The sequence below is a fragment of the Dromaius novaehollandiae genome, chromosome 4, assembly GCF_036370855.1.
Source record: "Dromaius novaehollandiae isolate bDroNov1 chromosome 4, bDroNov1.hap1, whole genome shotgun sequence".
Classification (NCBI taxonomy): Eukaryota; Metazoa; Chordata; class Aves; order Casuariiformes; family Dromaiidae; genus Dromaius; species Dromaius novaehollandiae.
The window spans coordinates 63082397-63103108 of NC_088101.1; the positions used below are offsets into that span (position 1 = coordinate 63082397).

General features: G+C 35.7%; 1 protein-coding gene across 12 annotated transcripts in view; it reads right to left on the reverse strand.

Moving 5' to 3' along the window:
• Positions 1-20712, reverse strand: part of KLHL5 (kelch like family member 5) — a 59805-nt gene that overhangs the window by 31119 nt on the left and 7974 nt on the right. For 2 of the 12 annotated variants that reach the window (XM_064511285.1, XM_064511281.1), the window contains one exon: positions 1417-1599. In XM_064511285.1, the coding sequence (XP_064367355.1) occupies positions 1417-1559 (143 nt within the window). In that variant the 5' untranslated portion in view covers positions 1560-1599. Of the gene's footprint in view, positions 1-1416; positions 1603-1866; positions 1915-3180; positions 3328-11322; positions 11748-20712 lie in introns of those variants that run through there. The other 10 variants (XM_064511284.1, XM_064511280.1, XM_064511282.1 and 7 more) reach the window with 9 other exon arrangements.

Here is a 20712-nt window from a genome sequence, read left to right on the forward strand (position 1 = left end):
AGCAAGCACATTAAAGAACTTTTTCGTACACACAATGTTATGTTTATCTTGTTGCAACAAAGTCTTCCAGACCTTACAAAATATTCACAGCTGTTCTCTCCAGCCATTTCCATAATTTTTAACCTTTAAGTAAACCAGACTCCAGAACCACATACTGCAAAGACATTACCATGGCCACATAAGGAAGACGAATTATTTCCTCGCTGTATTTACTATTTTTCTGTTTATAGCACTTTACAGAAAGCACTCCAAAGCTCTTTGATTTCGAACTTATTTCAAGGGGTGCAACCCCCCCAATGAGTGTGCATTCCCTCTTCTGATCTGATTTGTTGTTTCCAACATGCGGTTTTGTCATCAGCTTGAACCGACTTAGGACAAACCTTAAGCAACTGCCATCAGGGATAATCTTGATTTAAAAAATGAGTCTTCACAAAATGACGGCTTGGAGAGCAACTGCAAGTTACATTATAACTGCCTGCCCCCCAAGTTGGTTCCTGTTTCCATGCAGTCATTCCCTCAGTTGTGGGGATGATTCTGAATAAAACTAGAGATCTTACTTAAAGGAAAAAAACAAAACAAAATCCCCCAAAGCAATCTCTCCCTATCTTTTTATTACAAGAGGTATTAAGATGGGGTTTCACTGGAGGGGGGAGAAATGAGCAATGGAAAATAGGAATGCTTTAGGCTACTATTTCCGCTGAAGACCTCATCTTATGAAACCACAGCTTAATTATATCTAGGTTCCTATTTGAACTGCTAATGCCATGCACAAAATATTGTAAGAAACTTTGGTTATTCATATTTTTGTTTCACAATCTTTGGTATGTTACTAGCTTTTAAAATAGTATCATACATGATCTATTAATTACACAGATGACAGGTATGGTAATGTTTGGTCTAATACAGCTCTCTAACACTTACTGTCAGTGTTCAGCAGTCTACTACCATAGGACTCTTCTTACTATGGGGGCCAAAAGACTATGTGGACACAAGAGTGTCCTTGTGGCTATCTATCACTTCAACAACTCCACTCTTCGTGTAAAGAGCAAATCAGATCTGAGAAAACTTTTAAATTTCATTCTACAGTACAAAAAAACATTGCTGCTTTTAATATTCTGAGGGTGCATTTTGGATGTGTTTTTTTTGATTGTTATCCAAATATCTTACTGTACGCTTGAACATAAAAATTAGAATGTGAACACATCACAATTATTTTTAATCCCGTATCACAAACAAAAGACGAATTACTTTTAGTTTCCAAAAAACGTTAAAAAACATAAGTACATTTAAAGTACATTCAGAGTATTTTAAATTGTATGGGATGTTCTGACCTTTTTTAAACAAAACAGAGAACCCACACTTCGAACGCGTATTTGTAAACTAATACAAAGCTACTTTGAATTGTGACAAGCTTACCTGTGAGCTGGTATTCTACGATCACCAGCAACTAATACCACATCGCACAGTTGTTTGTGTCTGAGATAGTTCTCCATCTTTTTAAAAGTTTGTTCAGCATGGTTGAGAGCCTGAAAAAATTCATCTGATGTACAGGGCTCCATAGTTTGGCAAGGTGATAAGGTATGACTGCTGTTGGAGGTTCTGCTGAAGGCAAAAACAGAAGTCTTAGTTTAGACAGTATTAAGGTGCAGCAATTCTATATTCAGATACTAAAAGGAAAAATAACATGTGATTTTAAAATTGAAGTACATGATTTGTGTTAACTTCCCTTGCTATTTTAGTTCTCTTCACATTCACACTTTCTTTGTTTCTCCAAACTGAATCCAAACCTTTGTGAAAACAGGTAGAATGGTCTAATGCTGTACTCTACAACAAACACACACACAAAGATCAGTCCAGAAACCGTACCTGTAATGCTGTCAGATGATGGAGGAAGAACAGGCATCTACCAAGACCCTGCAAAATGAAAAAGTGATAGAAGGATGCAATAAGGAATTGCCTCTCTCCCTGCCACCCCATCACTTGCACACTGCAGTCTTATGTCATATTCCAAGTTGGCCAGAACAAAACTAAGCATATCTGGAGCTAGTGACAGGGTGCATGCAGGCAGGCGAAAATGATACATCAAGAAACACATCAATATACCACCACTCCTACTGCATGAAGCTTTAAGTGTCTGAAATGAGATCTAGAACAACAGAAACTGATGTTAGGGAAAAGCAACGGTGCTTGGGATGAAAAGTTATTTCTGCCCAAACACACAGCAGCTCAGGAGAAAGAGGAATACAGAAAACTTAACCAGAATGCCTGGTCCTAGGACATAAAACAGCTGAAATGTATGATCCTACAACATAAAGGAGCTGAATTCTAGTCACGCACATTGAGGTAAGCCGAACTTTTCTTGCTCACAATTCTTTAACTGACTATTCTTCACTACTCCTCCATGCAGGCAACTTAGAAAAAACCCACCACACTCTGGGCCTACCATAGTACTTGGAAAGACACGGATTCACATGACCTGCATCCAGATTCCTGTTCACCCAAAGATGGTATGAACTCAGGCAGGATGCTCAGGGCCAACGCATCCACTGGGAGACTTAGCTGGGTATTAATTCCAACAGGAAGCTCCTCAAAATCAAAGTCTAAATTTTCAGTGGGAAAAAAAATCCTGTTTTTTGTGCATGTGCCCAGATAACTAAAAAGGCCAAGCAACCCGGCATTCAATTCAAACCGAAATTTAGTACTGGATCAGAAATGAGATGCTTGCCTACCTACTCCTCTTGAGGGACTTTACCTTAAGAGTACCTTCTGAAGTTGTGGTCTGGCATTTATTTAAGCTGCACCAACTTGTTCCCATCTCCTAAGCGTCACTTGCTCTGCTCCACTACTGCCTCTCTGACATGCTGGAACAAGTATTATTTGTGGCCAAGTCACCAGTCACCAATTTTATTCAATAGGGAAAACAACTGCAGTGGTATTATTATCCATGAGCCTATGATAAAGCCCCTCGTACAGACACAACAGAACCAAATTCGGTTCTTCCCCTTACTTGAAGAAGTTCAATCCTGCATCTGTCCTCTCTTCTAGCCACTAAGTTCCAAAGTTCCAAACCATTTTTCTACTTCATAAGGCGAGGGAGGGAGGGAGGGAGAGAGGGAGGGAGATTAAGCTTCAATGGTCCGTAAAATGAACATGAAAGAGACAGTCTAATAGTTGAGGTACCTGCACAGAACGAAAGATGTAGATTCAAGGGCTATTTATGCATATTACCCAATGACTGGTTAATGCAAAATTCAAATCCCCTCCTCTTCCCAGACTGTCATATGAATCTATTTGAGTTCGGTTCAGCAGAGCCACAGACAGGAGAGCCTGGAAGAATACACAAGCAGGAGAAGAACAGAGGAAGGGAAGGATCTGCTTTCTCTCTCTCAGCAGTAGTACAGAAATGCATGAATAATTTCCTGGCCTACATCTCTCCTACCTAGAGAAAAGGAAAGTAGATATCTAACACTGAACTTTAATTCCACATTCAGAACAAACATCTAGGTTTCAGGTACTGCAGCACTGAGAATCCCAATGATTCTTCTCCTTTTGGATTTTGAATCTTGACTCAGATTTCTTTAAATATCGCATAAATTCTCCCTCCTGTAGAGTGGACGTATGGTTACTTGTGCATGCCTCACATGTATCACTAAGATAATTGCATTAAGGATTGAGGCTGTCAGTGCATGGAATAAGTAACTGTATCAAAGAACCCTTTTTACATATTCCTTTAAGAAAGAAAATAGAAGAAAAAATAGATATACAGTATTTTTAACACATTCAGTGGAAATAGTTTTATTTATTAGATAAAAATGTAACTTTGAGGACAAGATCTTTCCCACACTAGTTATGTATTTTACTATCCTGGTGACAGACTTATTAATACACTAAAGATGCTAGCTTTCTTTAATTTTGCTGTCTAATAAGAAATTTATATATGAATAGACCTTTTTGAAACCGAAACTACATATAACGCATGCTATAACATCATTCATTTTTAAAGGTTTTTATTTCTTAAAGTAGGATGTTCGGAGTGAAGAGTTTCTGCCCAATAAAACAGTTCATTGCAAAGCAATGAAGCAATTAACTGGCTGGTAATAAAATGGTCATAAATGCATTTCAAAAGTAAACAGCATACATGATGACTGGAGAGCTGAATTCACATCTCTGTTCTGTTGTTTCACAATTCATTGTTGTAGCAATGCCATAGCACAGTTTTCAAAGTAAAAAAGGAAACAAAAAAAAAAAACCCAAAATAAAACACACACAAGCCTTCTTTCCCCCCACCTTTACTAAGCTTTCTTTTCTACAAGAAGAGAGAAGCACCAGTATTTCTCAGATTTCATGGGGGACAAGCACAATCTGTTCCTGTTAACAGAATTTGTGCTGTTCTTTTAATTATTTGCAAGTATTGAGATTCACTTTAAAGGAGTTACAATGGTTATTTTATAGCAATCATACATATTAGTTACAACCTACAAATTTCAACAAGTACTAACCATGGTTACAAAAAAGGTAAAATGTTTTTTTCAAGCATTTTATTTCATGCTCAGCACTTTAAACCACCTTAGGAAGGTAACTCTTAGATTAAATGACTCCATGTTGATCTCTGAAATAAAACTCAAGCTAGAAAGACTTCGTAACAACAACAACAACAAAACCAAAAAACCCCACATACATTCATTCACTTTGGAACAGAGCTTCAAGAACAAAATCTGAAATGAATTTTAAAACCAATTCTTGTCTGAAAAACAATTGTGTGATTTACTTTTATTTAAAATTGCCCCATTGTTAAAATCAGTTCACCTGATTTAACTGTAACCTTCTCTGCACTTCTGAAAGAGGTCAACATCTTTGCAAGATAATAAGCATGAGCTATCCTGTTCTAAAATCCTATGAAGCTGCAAAAATGCAATTTTACTGCAAGATGAAGGTGACATGGTTAGATCACAGGTATGCAGTACAGATGTTGACCTTATGTAAGTAGTACCTCAACTCTCCTAGGATGTCACAGTAAGTTACAAGTGAAAACTTACTATAGTGCATTAAAAAGTCACATTTCTTTCTGAAAGAGGCAACATGTTAGAACTGCAACTGGTTACCAGAGCCTTGACTGGAAAAAGGAGTCAAGCAGTATTAAAATGGGATTTCTATCTACAAAATCACAATGGAGAAAATGCCCCAGATATACTGCTACTGTATTCACTAAAATTGCTGTTTTATGGAACCAACAAACGAGGTCTGTTTTTCGAAAGATCTGTATCCTCTGTCCCCTCGCTCCACTCCACCCACCACCACAGCCCCAGCTCTTCTTCTTTTCTCTGTGTTCCTTAAGGCATCTCTTAACTGTGCAAGAGATGGTAAATGCTGTGACTAAAAGGAAGCCATGCACTGTGATGAACAGCGAGCTTTGCAACAGATAAATTCTGCCATTTCTTCATTGAGGGCAGCAAGCTGGGCCTCTCTCTGTTAACTAGTTGTCACTTGCAGGAGGTTAAATTATCTTTGAGACTTCTGCATACTCTCAAACTGGGCTGAAAATGGTCCATGGGTTCTAATGTTACCAAGGAAAGGGCAGAAGTGATGAAGAACAACTGCATAAACTCGGTCCCTTTAGGAAACAAGACAAGGAGCAAATACTCTGCCTATCCTACTGAAATTTCCAGGGTCACTGTACCCCAACCCCAATGAATGTTGTAGATATACTCCAAACACTGCACAATGGAGGTTGCAGCAGTAATAACCTGCACACAGAAGTGGTACAAGTCTTATTTTATAAATGTGAATTTCTGTAACACTAACTGGGTTTAAATGAAGGCATTAAAAGCAATAAACACTTGTAAAACTGTAGAGAGGGGGGGAAAAAAGCACTTCTCCAATCTCCTCACCACTATGCTTCCTGTGAAGACAACGTTGTTTCTCAGTGAACAAAGTAACTGCCCTCAGTATTTTAAATCTGAATTCATACATTAAGAATATTACCTTTAAAAATGTGACATTTATATAAACAGAAAAATCCACAAACAAATATGGACAGCTCAAACTGTATAGATAATAAAAAGGCAAGTATCATGAGGTTTCAAAGAAACAAATAGTAAAAATTAGTTACTTTTGTTCACGCATCTCCAAAGAAGGTTTGCAAAAATAAAAGTTTAAGAAACAAGCAATAAAAATCATTAAAGGAAAAAAAAAAAGTATGTGCAGGAAATTGAGTAAGTGTGACCGACTCCAGTTTAGAAGAAACAATAGAAGGAAGAGAAATAATGAATATTATATCAGTGTCTGTAACTTAGATGCAATTTACATTCTTGTTATGCAAAAGCAATAATACACTCAAAAATCAAAAGACAGTATTTGCCTAATAAAAGCAAACTCTGCAAGCATAAATAAAGTATATGGAACTTACTGCAACACATTACCAATGAGCCCTGAGTTTCACTACTGTTCAAAACACAGTGAGGCATTTATTTATTGTTGGAACAGACAAATCTCCAGTAGATGGACATCCTAACTGAAAGTCTTACATTGTCAAAAGATGGGCTAATTGCTTACTTTGAGACAAGATAACAGATTTGCTATTCTGTATCACGAACCTATGCACTCAGGGTAATTTTTCATAATATTATTATTAGAAGCTCTGTTACAACTTGAAGTCATCATCAGGTTAGGTTAGTCTGTTGTATATGTCATACACATTATAAAAGATGGGGCACGTCTAACCTTAGGACAAGTTAGCATATATATATTAAGATACATCTTTTGTACTCCTAAACAAATTTTATATTTTTGAATTTACTGCTGCATTACGATGGCTTTCTGCACTGAAGTTTTTATGTACAGCATTTCCAAATAATGTTAAAAATAATTTGTCAACAATTTGGTTGTTTACACTACTGTCTCTAAGCTAGCTGAAATGTTATTGTATATGAAGGCCAGAACACTAGGATAACAACACCACAGCTTTTATACCAGATTCTATGATTTTTTATGACACTTTTTCAAAGTGAATATTTGACTCCATAAAAAGTTAGGAATATAAGAATCCAAGCTGCAGAGAATGGAGCTTGTTGAAAAGAAGGATGCTGAAAAGGTTCCTGGAAAAAGCAAGAGTTTTTTTAAAAAAACAAAAACAAAAAACACAATACCCCACAGCATACTCTTCCAAAGCTTGCGAAAAGCATAAATAAAAGGAGGAAGCAAAAAATGGTAATGACAGAGGCTGCTAAAATCCACAAAGTATTAGAATTTATGATCAGAACATCAGTGCAAAAAAAGGGCAAAGGTGACTGTGGAGAGAGCGAAGGAACTTGAGGACTAGGGATTTACTCTATGCTAAAGAATTATAGCAATAGCCAGAACTATAGTTTTATGCCTATCTTGCAGTCAAAACATGCATTTGCAGCAAACACAAATATCCGCATCAGTTTAAATCTAACCACCATGAGTAACAGAAGCCATGAAAAGCTGAAGCACAGACTCCAGTGTTACCTACGAAAGCCCAGAGATACGGACACAAAAAGTGCTAAGACAGCTACTTCCATCTTTCCTAGTTTTTAATTTTGGTAAGAAATAACGTAGGCATGTTTCATGGCAGCTAGACCTTTGATTACAGCATAGATGTTTCCTGTCTTACCTCTAAGAGATCTCCTAGATTTACTGCAATAAATTTGTGTATGCACACAGATATCCCCTGTAACATATGTTCTGTCTGGAAAAATATACCTACTTTGATTACCTCATGTTACATCTACATTTCAGTATGAAGCAAGTGTAATAATACAATATACTTGAGACAGCTTTAATTGGTCAGGGCATGCAACAATCACAAAAAAAGCAAACAAAAAAAATACAAAAATATCAAAGGTCAGTAAGACTGAGGTGGGAGAAAAGACATTACAACATACCAAGGGTTTCTATAGATGGAAAATTGCCAGGGGGAGAGACTTAGGAATTTACAATGTAGTAACTCCAAGACTGTACACACAGAGCATTAATGCAGAGTAGATATTACTCTGTAAATTCAGACCTTGTCTTAACATCAGTTGCAAACGTCTTATTAAAGCGTTCAAGGTTACGACACAACTAAAGAATTCTAAAATACTGCTTGCATTTCATGTTCAAATATGCATTTTAATATTATATTTGAATACAAGTATATTTCCATAGTTATATCTACAATAAAGTAATTCCAATATTTTAACGCATATCTGGGAGAAATGAACCAGATACAACACTTCACGTATTAGGTGTGCCCTACAGCAGTGATTTTCAGCTTGTCATCCACTGTGCCTTCAAGGTTTGTGGATGGCTTATAAGGAATCCACAAAAAGTAAAGGAAGGCAAATATATCACTGATATGCTTGAATTTGCTACAAGCATCCGCACCTCTACTAGAAAATTTTAGAAGTCCACAAATCCAAAATTGGTGACCATAGCCTCAGGAAAGTAGGCGAGTTCACAAATGGTAATAGTAGAGGAAATCTAGGAGAGGAAAAACAGCAAAAGAAAAGAATTCAACCCTTACTGGTCTCGTAAACTATCACTCAGGCTAATGTTAGTCATAAACAGCACACAAGAGTACGACGTGGACAGCATTATAGGTGACTAGCTCTGATCCCTGAACCTGAATGAACTGCTTGCACCTGGGAAAACTGTCATTTGACAAAGATTTGGAACTAAACTTGGAATTTGCTTACTCCTTCTGCCATCGAGCCCTACAATAACAAAAAAATTCTACATTCTCTCTCCTCTAAACTAACCACATAATGATTTAGAGCTTTTATAACAAGAGACCTGGTCTACAGCCTCTTCTTTCTATGCCATATGACATGGCAAAGAGGAAGACTGATGCACACAAAACGGTGCAGCTGCTTTTGTCACTGAAGCTTGCATGTTACAGCCCATGCTTTTAGGGCTTGCACCTGGGCAGTACACACAGAGGCTGAAGAAGCAAGATAACTCCATGCCTTCTAAGTAAAGTTTAACTTAAAACAACCCCCCCCCCACACACACACACACCCCACCCTTCATATTCACAATTTATTTCTAATGAAGGAAACACAAGGTTCTCATGTAGGAAAGAGACTCTCTGAAAACATCACAGACCATGGTGTTGGGGTGTTTTCTTTTTTTTGTTACTCAAGTCAACAGATAAGCTGTATTTTAGAATAATAAAGAGAAAAAGCTGATTTTTAATCCAGTTCTGCACATTATAACCTATATAAGTCTATCCAACAGCCAGAATTTTTCTAAAGTCCTAATAAAGGGAGTAGACAAGGCATGGTTTAAGTACCACCTCTCCTAGAGAACAAAAACATAAGAACTTGCTTTGTTTGTTAGTTATGTTACCATTAGTTGTATGTTAAATTGTACAGATACTAAACCCCAAATTTATCTAAAAGATTTTGAAGAATAAAATTAAAACACTAGTAAGAGTTACAAATAAGAGAATTACAAATACCTCCAGATGCTATAATTGATTAAACACATAATTAAAGAGATACTTCAAATTTACTAAATAGAAGTTCAAATTCTATGTGCACTTCCTGTAGTATAGAACTCCCTCCCTCCAAAAAACCTGACAGATAAAATACAGTACTCTACAGACTTCCACACACCCTAAATATATATTTGAAGTACTTCACTACCATATTACGTAACAAATTAGTTTTGTCGTATGTAAATTCTTCTCCTACAGTTAAAAACAAATTCGTAGTATTTTCAAGCTACACATCAATCTCTTAGAAAAACATTTTTTCTACATTGATTGCCTTCCTATAGTGAGGATATCCTACTGGGGTGATGATGTACATAAAAATTTTGTATCACAAATAGATATTTCTGAAATGGAAGGTGATGAACCTATTATCATATACAGCATCCAGCGAGTGGCACAGCTATTTAAAAAAAAATACCTAAAATCACTTAAAATAGGAGCTCTAGTGATATATGTTATTTATAGCAGTAGATTTGTTGTAGCATGCTAAGACTGCTATTAAAAAGTATCAGTATGCAGGTTGCCTTTCCCTGTAATTCTAATACTCTTGCAATTCAGTGATAAAAGCCATGCTGATTCCTAAGTAATATACCATGCTGACTCCAAAGAATTTTTACTCTCCTTCCTTTCCTCAAATCTTAAAAGGTTATACAAACCATAAATACCTAGTGCTTTCATTCTTGACTGCTTTGCCCTTGCACCAAATGAATTTTTCTCCTAGGGAATGCAAAACACTAAAACTGTTCTAACTAGATTGATCTGTTCCTAATAGGCTTTATTAATAAACAGTGCACCCTTTTAAATAGAGTCATACTTTCTGAAATGTCATATCATTGCAAAATTATCTTAAAAGCTAGAAAACAAACATAAAAATTTGAAATAGTAAGTTAATTAATATGCACTATATACACTATAAAAAAGAGGAAAAAACTTTTAGTGAAGGATGGCTGACTTTTGCAGTAAAAGGAGCCAACTGAAAAACTGGTATTTAACAAGAAAGATGATTAATTTGCCACCAACCAGTAAACACCTTTCACTTAAGAACAAATTTTACAGTTTAATCTTTAGTAATGTAAGAGAAGAACACCAAAACATCTCTATACACACCATAAAACCATTTCCTATATTTAATCTAGGTGTACAGTTTAACACACTTGAAAGGAAAATTGCAATCATTTTAAAGCAATCTTTTGATACCAGTTTACAGCACAAAGTGGTTGACAATGTATTACTTTCAGCAGAAGAAATATATTTTTTCCTTGAAGTTGCATATGCACTGCAAAAAAGATTTATAGCTTTAATATTTTTTTAAACCATTTTCATCTCCCTCATCTATAAAAACACTTTGAAACATCAGACATAAGAGTCAAAGACACATTTTTTTATTTTCTCCTAATCTGCATGGAACTAATTCTCAGCATAACTAGACAATCAGTGTCATTTTGAAATAATTTACAAAACTTCCTGTAACATTATAATGTAATGAACATTATCTTGTTCATAGAAGCATGTGCTTGGTATACCATTTAAAATGAGTGAGTGCATGCACATACACACATGCAGATAAAGTAAAGAGCATCATTTTCATTTAGCTTTTAAAAACAATTGTCACAGGTTATCCACATTGACAAAACAAAGTTATCTTTTAAAGAGATCCTAATAAACATACAGAACTTTGATAATCAATGTTTTAATATTTCTGATGCACAGCAATTGCTAGGTTTCTGAAACACTTTAATCTAGAATAAAGGATACTCTATACCTGGATGGTATCTGTAAATATGAAATGAAAACACAGTTCTTAAAATAGAAAAGTAATAGTTAACCTGCACGAACTGCTGTCTGATTCATTTTCTTCTTCACTTGCTGTATCATTTGTTTCTTGTCTGTCAAACCAACGCGCACCTCCACAATCTGCTGTTGAGAATTCAAATGTCGGGACTTCCGAGGTGGATGCCATTGGCCAAGGAGGTGAATTCTGGAAATCCTGTTGGCTGGACCTTCTGTAACCAACTGATGTTAAAGGTAGGTTACCTGGATCTATAAACTTTGTGCCACTAGTTGTTACATTTTGTCCTCTGTTCCAGAAGTCTCCCTGGTTGTTATCAATTGCAGAAATGGGAGCTGATGCCTGATGACCAAACCACCTCCATCTGATTTTTAAAATCTGCTTCACGTCAAACTCCTTACGAGAACCAGACATCCTTAGTGAAAGCAAGTGATCGTCTAGGCAACAGGGTAAGAAGCAGCGCACATAAAAGAAGATTTGTGCACCCAACCAAGACAAGAGAAACACATGCTCTCTCTGTCTGTGGCAAGCAGATTTTCTAGGGGAAAAGGAGGGGAGAGGGGGAGGATTGCATTCGCATAAAAAAAGGCTTCTTTAATGCTATGTCATTTGAATAAAAACAAAAGGCAAAGGATGATGAAAAATCGTGAGATAGAGAAGGTGAAACAATCACCTCAATCAGGAAAAATGCTAATCAGTTTACCCTAAAAGGGTCCAAGGCTGTTTCTATCCCTCTCCTCTGACCATTAACTTTCAAAAACACCAAACAGTATTCATTAAAGCCCTTTCAAGAGCTGAATACCACCCCCTTTTCTTAAACCGCAAGTGACAGAGAACGTAATTCCTGTACAGCATCTCAGAATCTCTACTTCTTATTCTGTTAACTCTTGCTCTAGATAGGGGAAAACAAATTGCACGAAAAGCAATGAAATCCTTTCTGCACTGCTAGAAAATAATTTACAGAGAAGACTGAAACCAATCCAAAGAGCACTGGTTGTACTGAGGGGAAACCGAACTGGAAATTATTTTTTCCATTAACAGCACATGCATTAAAGAAAAAAAAAAAGCCTGGAAGGCTCAAGGGACTAGTAATAGGTTATAAAGTCTTTCATCTTGATGTGCTTTGATTCAAATCTAGGTCTGCAGTAACTGAAAATTTCTAACAGTGGTTGCTTAGTAGTCTATCTGAAATGAGCTAGTGGTTTCCACTCATTTATACATCACTAAAAGCACAAGCAACAAAAGCTAACTGGTCACTATCCAAGACATCCCCTACAAAACGGGCAACAAAAGACCTTTGCTTCTTTCTCAAAATCTGGAATCAGCTGTTCCAGACCAAGTTAAAGACTTCGTGATGGAACAGTGGGGAAAAAGCTGTAAATTTTTGAGTCAGAATTCTCTCTAGATATATAGTTTATGTAATTAGAATTAGATGCATTAGACGCATTTGAACATGCAACAAAAGTCTTTACCTGAATGAGGAAAAGTCAGTCAAAAGGACAAAATACAAAACAACCACTTTATACTTCCTATTAAAAAGTCTATTTCCTGTATGACATATAAAGCTATTGAGGTCTAAATTGCTGAGATTCATTCCAATCAAATGGAAATAGTAGCAATGATTTTAGAAGAACAAGGAGACACTGGATTTTACCAGTCCTTGAGAACCAGATATGCACTTTCAACCTTCACAGTTCAGTTAGTCTGTTCAGCTCCCTAGGATCGAAACGCAGTAACTTTTAAAAAATGCCTCATTTCTACCTACATGTTCCATCAAAAGTGAAAGTTACTCTCATGTGAATGTTACAAGCTACAAACCATGTTTCTGTGATCTTGTAATTAGGATATGGTAATATTTCTTAGAACGGGCTATGTGAAGAGTCCATATGAAAATTTAAATAGAGCTGAACCACCCAAAAAACAACTGCTCGGTTTCACGTCATGAGTAAATCATGCTATTTTCTTAGGAAATAAAATATTGAAAAGGCAAGCTTTAACTGGAAAAGCTCACCTGCCATTGCTCAGGACAGTTATTTATGGAAGTGCTGCTCATATATGCTATCAAAGATCATTTATATAGAAATGGTATTCCAGCCAGTTGTTCTCTATACAGAGATTCTACATTTCCGAATGTGCATCTTCCTAGCTTCCTGGTCTACCCAAAACTATATAGGATGGCCTTTGAAGCATGTCCAGAAAACACTTAAAGATGTTTGGGATATGAGAAGATTAAGTAGGTGAGCATACAAAGTTGGTACCATCTTTACCAGGGATTTCATTTAAGTGCTGTCATGCATGGAAATACTTAAGAAGGATAATGATTTAATGCATCAGCATAAAAACTGTATGGATGTTTAACTGAGAAGATAAGAAATCCAGTCCCTACTCATCTTATGCATATCTAACTATCTAATTTTCAGAAAGCCTAACTGTTGCACTGAAACATCATCCTTTGTGTAGCTGCAAGTTTTGTAAAACTATAGTACAACTCAAGAAGTAGTGACAAAATGGCATGTTTTTTTTTAATTTATCCTCGTGATGTCTTGTGTTGCTGTCTGGTGTTCATCAAAGGTGGATGAGGCACCACAAGGAATATTTTGTATACGTTACCATTCACCACAGCAGTAGTATTTCAATTACCTTTTCACTGTAGCCTTAAAAAATAAGTTTTAAATATTTTTACTTCTGTTGGTATGGTAAATCCATTATACTTCAGGATTGACCTAGATCTCATTTCTTGTATAACAGAATCATTTAAAATTCAAACTGTCCCTGTAAAAATCTAAGACAATGACAAATTTGCCAGCTCTAGTGCTTTTTCAGCATTTCCTCACAACTTACAGGAAACTGAGCCTATTTACTGCTTTTTTCTGTTGCAAAGCTATAGGCTCAATCAGAGACCAGAAAACAAAGTGTGCTGTAGTTTTCAAAATACAGAAGTATTTTCTATTTTCTATTTTCTAAATTATACAAACTCTGACTCCTCTACACTTTCCCATATAAGTTCTAATGCAAATTTTAAAGCAGACTGCAGCCTAAAATATTTCACAGTTTCATATAATTTAAATACAAAGTTCCTATTCCAAATGACAAGATGAGACAAGTGCTGTTTAATTCTTCAGTCTATATTGAGGAGATTGCTCAGAAATAATTGAGGGCCTCTTCTTGTTCTGGACAATCTTCATTATTCTCAACAGAGTGACAGATCTTGTCAGGCTCCTCCTGCTGGGAGTCAACAGACTTTTGAGGAGATTTCAACTGATAAATTATTTAGGACTCCTGCTCACTAGAACCACTCAGGCCTCATCTTTGACATTTCTTCTGCCAATGGTTGCTCCCAGACCCAAATACCTATACCAGTAAAAAAGTATATGCCTTTCCAATGCATGTACACATTTCTGAGAAACCTGCTAAAAAAAGTAAATTGGAAGGTACTGTCTACCTCAATGAAAATATATGCAGGGTGGAACCCAGCATACACAGACATTAAGGTTTCTAAAATATTTTTCTGTTTACTAAGGGGACAGGTACTGATCTAAACCAGAACAAAGAAACCTTATGCACATTTGCTCTGACATTTGCCACTGCTGCAGCTGAACCACCATTTTCTGTTTTATAATGAATCATAATAACATTTTAAACACACGTATGCTGTCCTCTTTATGAACATAGGGTTCTTTAAGCTTACTGTGAAGACAGTTTTGAAAACTCTGGCTTCAACAGAATGCCTGACTGATATTCTTTTATGATGCACCTGACCATTCAAGTACATACCTGCTCTCATACGAGTAGCCCCACAAAATAATAAATAAATTCCCACAGACACTTGGCACTGGAGGATAATTTGCCAAATTCTGCCTTCTGAACAAAAGGAAAATATTTAAATCCATACTATATGTTAAATTTGCAGCAGTGCAGATAGTTAATGCCAAGAACAGGATATAACAGCTTTATACATTGCTCATGTCAGGATCTTCAGAACAGTAACACAGATGTAAAAAACAAAAAAAAAATTGTTTTTTTCTCTACTAGCCAAGAAGTTTCCTACACTGAGGTTCTTATATATTACATGTAGCCTGTTTATTCACACAAGTGTAAAAAGAAGGCTGCAGTCCAGCATAACAGTTCAAATTTAGACAACATTTTTACTCCTGGGATAACTCCTATTGCATAAATTGAGGGCAGATACATTTTAAATAAGCAAATACATTAAATCCATTACTAGAAAACATGGAAAAATTATTCTTTAAATAAGCAGGTCTAAACTCTTCTATTCATTATGACTTAAAATTCAGTAGGATATTATTAAATTTCCAAATATATCTATTGAAGATATAGAGGTGTTTTTAAGATTTGAATCTCAATGTTGCTTTTCATGGTAACATTTTTTCCTGGCATTATGTTTTGGCTTTAAAAAGATATCATCATCCAACTTCAGCACAATTCAAATATATTTTCAAAATAATCATTCTGTCGAATGAATTTAAAAATTATCCATTTTTAAATCTAAGATCTAGGGGCACAAAAGCTCAGCTAGTTCTTAGATGATGTTAATGATCATTTTAAGTGCCAATTAAGAAGGAAAATGTCAAAATAATTAGATACAGTTCTTGTTTTGACTGGAAGAGAGTTGCTTCTCTTCTGGAAAAACACTAACATTTACATTTAAATATAAAAAGATACATTTTAGACATAAACAAACTCATTAAGATGCGATGATGTAATATATTATTGCCAGTGTTTACATATCCTGGACACGTAGTCTAAAACATAAAAAAGGTTAAACAACGACAAGGTTTTTGTTGACTGATCAAATGCATACTTACCCTAATAAAAGGTATGCAAATATTTTACACTTTTTTAAAAAGGAGAATTTAACTTAAAAATATTAATTTGAAACATTAAAATAATTGTCCCAAGAAAACTGCTATAGACAAAACTCCAAATGTGCAATCCTGCTTGTATTCATGTTTACGATATCAGAGAAAAAAATATATATATACTTTTTTTCTTCCCTATTCCTATGCTCCAGCCCAAGAATCACAGAGATAGCTTAAGACTTCAGAAGGATAGCTATGGTCAAGCTCTGGGATCCTATAAAACTGTAATCACATCTTATGCATAAGTGTTTTTGTTTAAAAAAAAAGGGGGGGGGGGAACCAATTCTAGTTCATGTTTATGAAAAGTCCCTTGCAGCGTCAACAGTATAGTTCATCCAAGACAAGAAGGAAAAAAACAAGTACAGTTACTAAGTATTTAAACTTATTGTTCTGACTGGAGAAAATAAGCTGCTGCCAAATTGGGGGGGCTGCATTGCAACTTTTTGCCACTTGGCACTGCACATTCCCCTTGGGGGGTGTGAGCTGTATGTTGAGAAACAGACTTCAGAGCACTCAGCTTGAAAAAGATGTGCAGAGCAACAGCCTAGTTTGCTCCTATGTTATTCAGATAAGAAAACAAAAGCTTTTATGGACAAAGAACTCCACATACAGCAGAATACTATACTGCCATTCCAGATTTTTTAGCTGAAGCATCACAGTGGCTCAAACAGAGAACAGAAGTCGTGATCTAAGATATTTATATTTCTTTGATGTTAAACCCACACCAGTGACACCCAAGCATTATCAAGAACTGCATCATCTACACGAAAAATTGTAAATCAGAGCCATTCATGAATAAACAGTGCACTAAGTCCCCTGAAACTGAATATTCACCTTCAAAAATCTTTGACTCTTGAGTACATCAGATCAGCTGTGGTTTCCAGTTAAAATTCAGTTATAGTATTAAATGGACAATCTTGTGACATGCCAAACCAAAAAAAAAAAAAAAACCAAAACCAAAAAACCCCCCAAAAACATTTTTCTGTACCAAAAGGCTCTAATAGCCACACAAAGATTAAGGCAAGCAACTCACACATGACAGGAACACCAGCACTGCCAATTCTAATGACAAAAGGGTAAAATGCATCAATCTAGAGACAGTTACAATCCAGCACAAATCTCCTCCTCTAAAAATTTCACTGTTAGGGAAGGATGATGACCAAATCACTGTTCTGTGGTAATTTAAAGAGGTCTTACCAAAAGTAAAGCCATTATTTAGAACTAGTTTAGGATGGTATCGCCTAATCAAGCAAGAAAGGCCATATGCCACACCTTAAAGGACTGTGGCAACTTCAAACGAAATAAGTGGAGATAGTTTCCTATTACCAATATAAGAGAAGCACGGCCTAAATCAGCTTTGTGCAATGAATATTCCAATTTGCCGGCAAACTGAAAAAGAAATTCTGACATTTTTCCAAGACAAGCAGCTTTATTTCACCACGGTATCTTCAGTACTCCTCAAAAAGCCACGGAAGAATAGATGAAGAATAACTCAGTATTACCATCATTGTCAATAACAGAACCAATGCTTTTTTGGTAACGTTACCCACAGGTAACAGTACTCTCTGTACTGCATTAGGTACCATATGGAGAAATACAGATTATGATACATTAAAAGAACAGTGAAGAAGTAAATTTGCAAGTGCTTAAGTAATACAAGATAGCTCTCCATGCTTGAATACACAAGCTTCCAAGAGAACTATATAGAGGTTTGAGGGCAAAAAGTTTAAACTAAATTTAAATGTCAAGCTGTGCAAAGCAACGGCTACTGAAGCAAACTATTTCAACATATAGGTGTTCTAAATCAATGATTTAACACCAAAAGACACCTCAACAGACTCATTATACGTCTCTCAAAAAGGATCTCTGCTCAATTTGCAGCTTCAGTTAACAAAAGGAAACACACACACACACACACACACAATAAGACTTTAGGCTGCCCAAGGGATAATATATGATATATAATAAAATATGATATACTCACACAAAACAAATGGTGTGATCTCATCTGGAATTCCTTGTGTACTATTTATCACTGTAGCTTAAGAATAGTATTTAAAAATAGAGGATTCAGAGGAAGGCAATATGAAAGATCGAAGTTTAAAACAAAGAATCATCACACTGAAAGACCAAATGTTTATGAGACTATTACTATCTCTCATTGATATGAAAAGAGCTATTACTTAGTCTTAAGGATTAGTGTCATATCTACACAAGATATGCAATTATGACATTTTAGGAACCCTACTGTGCATTAAGTTGCAGATATCAAGCAAAAACTCACAGAAAAATCCTTGCAATTAAAAAGAAAAAAATCAATTTTACCACTATATTAAAACATGTAATATTCAAAAGCCAATACTTTAGAACTGTTTTGTTAGAACATTACCAAAAGGATACTGTACCACATGCATTCTTCCCCCTCCAGTACAGTATAAGATCTTCCATGCCAACTCTAAATATGTATGATTTTAAAAGTATGTACAAAATAGCAGTTTTCCAGTTAAGCTTCAGTCAATGACTCTTTATACAATTTACTGAACACAGAAGAAGTGACCATGTAAGAAATGCCAAAAGAACAAATGATCTCAATGCCTTCCAAAATAAATGTTTTACAAAAAAATCTATTTATAATCTAAGCTTCTTTATTATTAATATTTTTAAAAGAGTATTTAAGTGTGCAGTAATTCCGATTAAGGACTAGTGTGATGAATCAACACCAATCTCCACCAAAAAATTTTTTGTTGCAATTAGACACACTAGTAGTTGACAGGTGTGTGTTACTAGAAAGTATTAGCATGGAGACTGCAAAACCTTGCCCTTTAATGTTATTTTTCCATAAAAAGTGTTATTTAGTAACTTTTAAATTTAAAGTTAAGCACTGAAATGAGAAATCAGTACCAGATAGCAGTATTCATAATCAGATAGTCCCAGGGATGTTCAAATTAGATCATGTATATATTTGTTTATAAATACACAGAAACAAAATGCTTCATAATACTTACTTCAATTACAAGCATAATATCCTGACAATAGGCTTTTCATGTCACAATAAGCTTCACAAAGTCATAAAAGCAACATGACTAAATTAGAAATGTTAATTAAAGGTTTCTGTTGATTTTACCCAGAATTTGGATCATGGAAATATTGCTTTGGAAAAAAAAACATACAGAGCAAATCACAGTACAATTATACTCCTCTCTCTAAAACAGAACTGGTTCTCTGCTTTGAGACAATGCTGCTTAAAATAGTATGTATCTGAGGCACATAAGACAAAATATCCCATATTTAGATTCTATTAAATCTGAGATTAAGTCATGTATCAAGTCACCATGTATTCCTCAACATAACTGGTAACCCTTCATAGAATCATGTGAAGATGTATTTGAAGAAGGGCAATGGCACATAACTTCCATGGCAATAATTCCTTATTTTGATTTGAAAACCCCTCCTTTTTTATTAAAGAACTAGAAAAAAAATCCTATAAGTAAATACAATAAGTGAAGAGAAACAGTTATAATAATAGAGCAGTGTTCATTAAACATACTTTTATTTGACTCACCTTTAATTTGAAACACCTTACTTTTGTCAATAAACAAACTGATCTGTGCGTTGCAGAACTAATGAAGACTGATTTCTTAGATTCTCCATTCTGTCTTGGCAGTCGCACACAAAAACAGTCTCCCATTCCCCACCTTCGTTTATTCTACAGGGTACTCTAACAATGACTCCAGTTCTCCTGCATCCCTCATCTCACATTTCTCCCTATGCACTATCCACATGCACAAGCCTCACTGCTAAGTGCCAGACAGGCAGGACAAGCAAATCCTGCGGCCTATTCACACTCAGGAGCAGAGAGGCTGACCAGTTCAGACATCGGGTAGCATAAGTAACCAAATACTTACTTGGCTTTTCTATCTAACCATATATTTTCAAACTTAAACATATATTAATGGCTCCATTTTGTCAGTTTGTTTAAAACTGGCCAATGGACACAAAAGTTTTTAGGGAGGGACTGATAACGCAGAGGACATAAACCTAGCTCCTCCTTATCTTCTGCTTTTGGGTATGCACAACAGCTTCAGCTTGAGTACCTATGTATTACCGAAGCCAGGATTCAAAAACAAAGTGGAACAGTAAATCAAATCATCAGAGTATCTGACTGACACAGTCTTCAAACACAGCTATGACCTCGTACCCTCACACAGCTGCATACAACTGGAATGGCCTTAAGAAAGAAGGCAGGAATCTTGACTACCTATTGAATCTTTACATCATTAAAGCACTTGCCAAGTTAAAAATTCAGGTATCCTAAGAAGCATATTAACCCATCATCTCTGCTACCTCATCCCTGTTTTTACAAGATTGCTAAAGCATTTTCTATTCTCCACTGGGAATGAGACCTGGACAATGGCAATATAGATGAACTGCCAGAGGGAACACGGGACACAGATTTGAACTGCAAGAGTACAAGAACTGTTGCACTCCTAGAGGAATGAGGTTCACTACCAAGGTAGCATGCTCAAAAAAGAGAACACCCTTGAAGC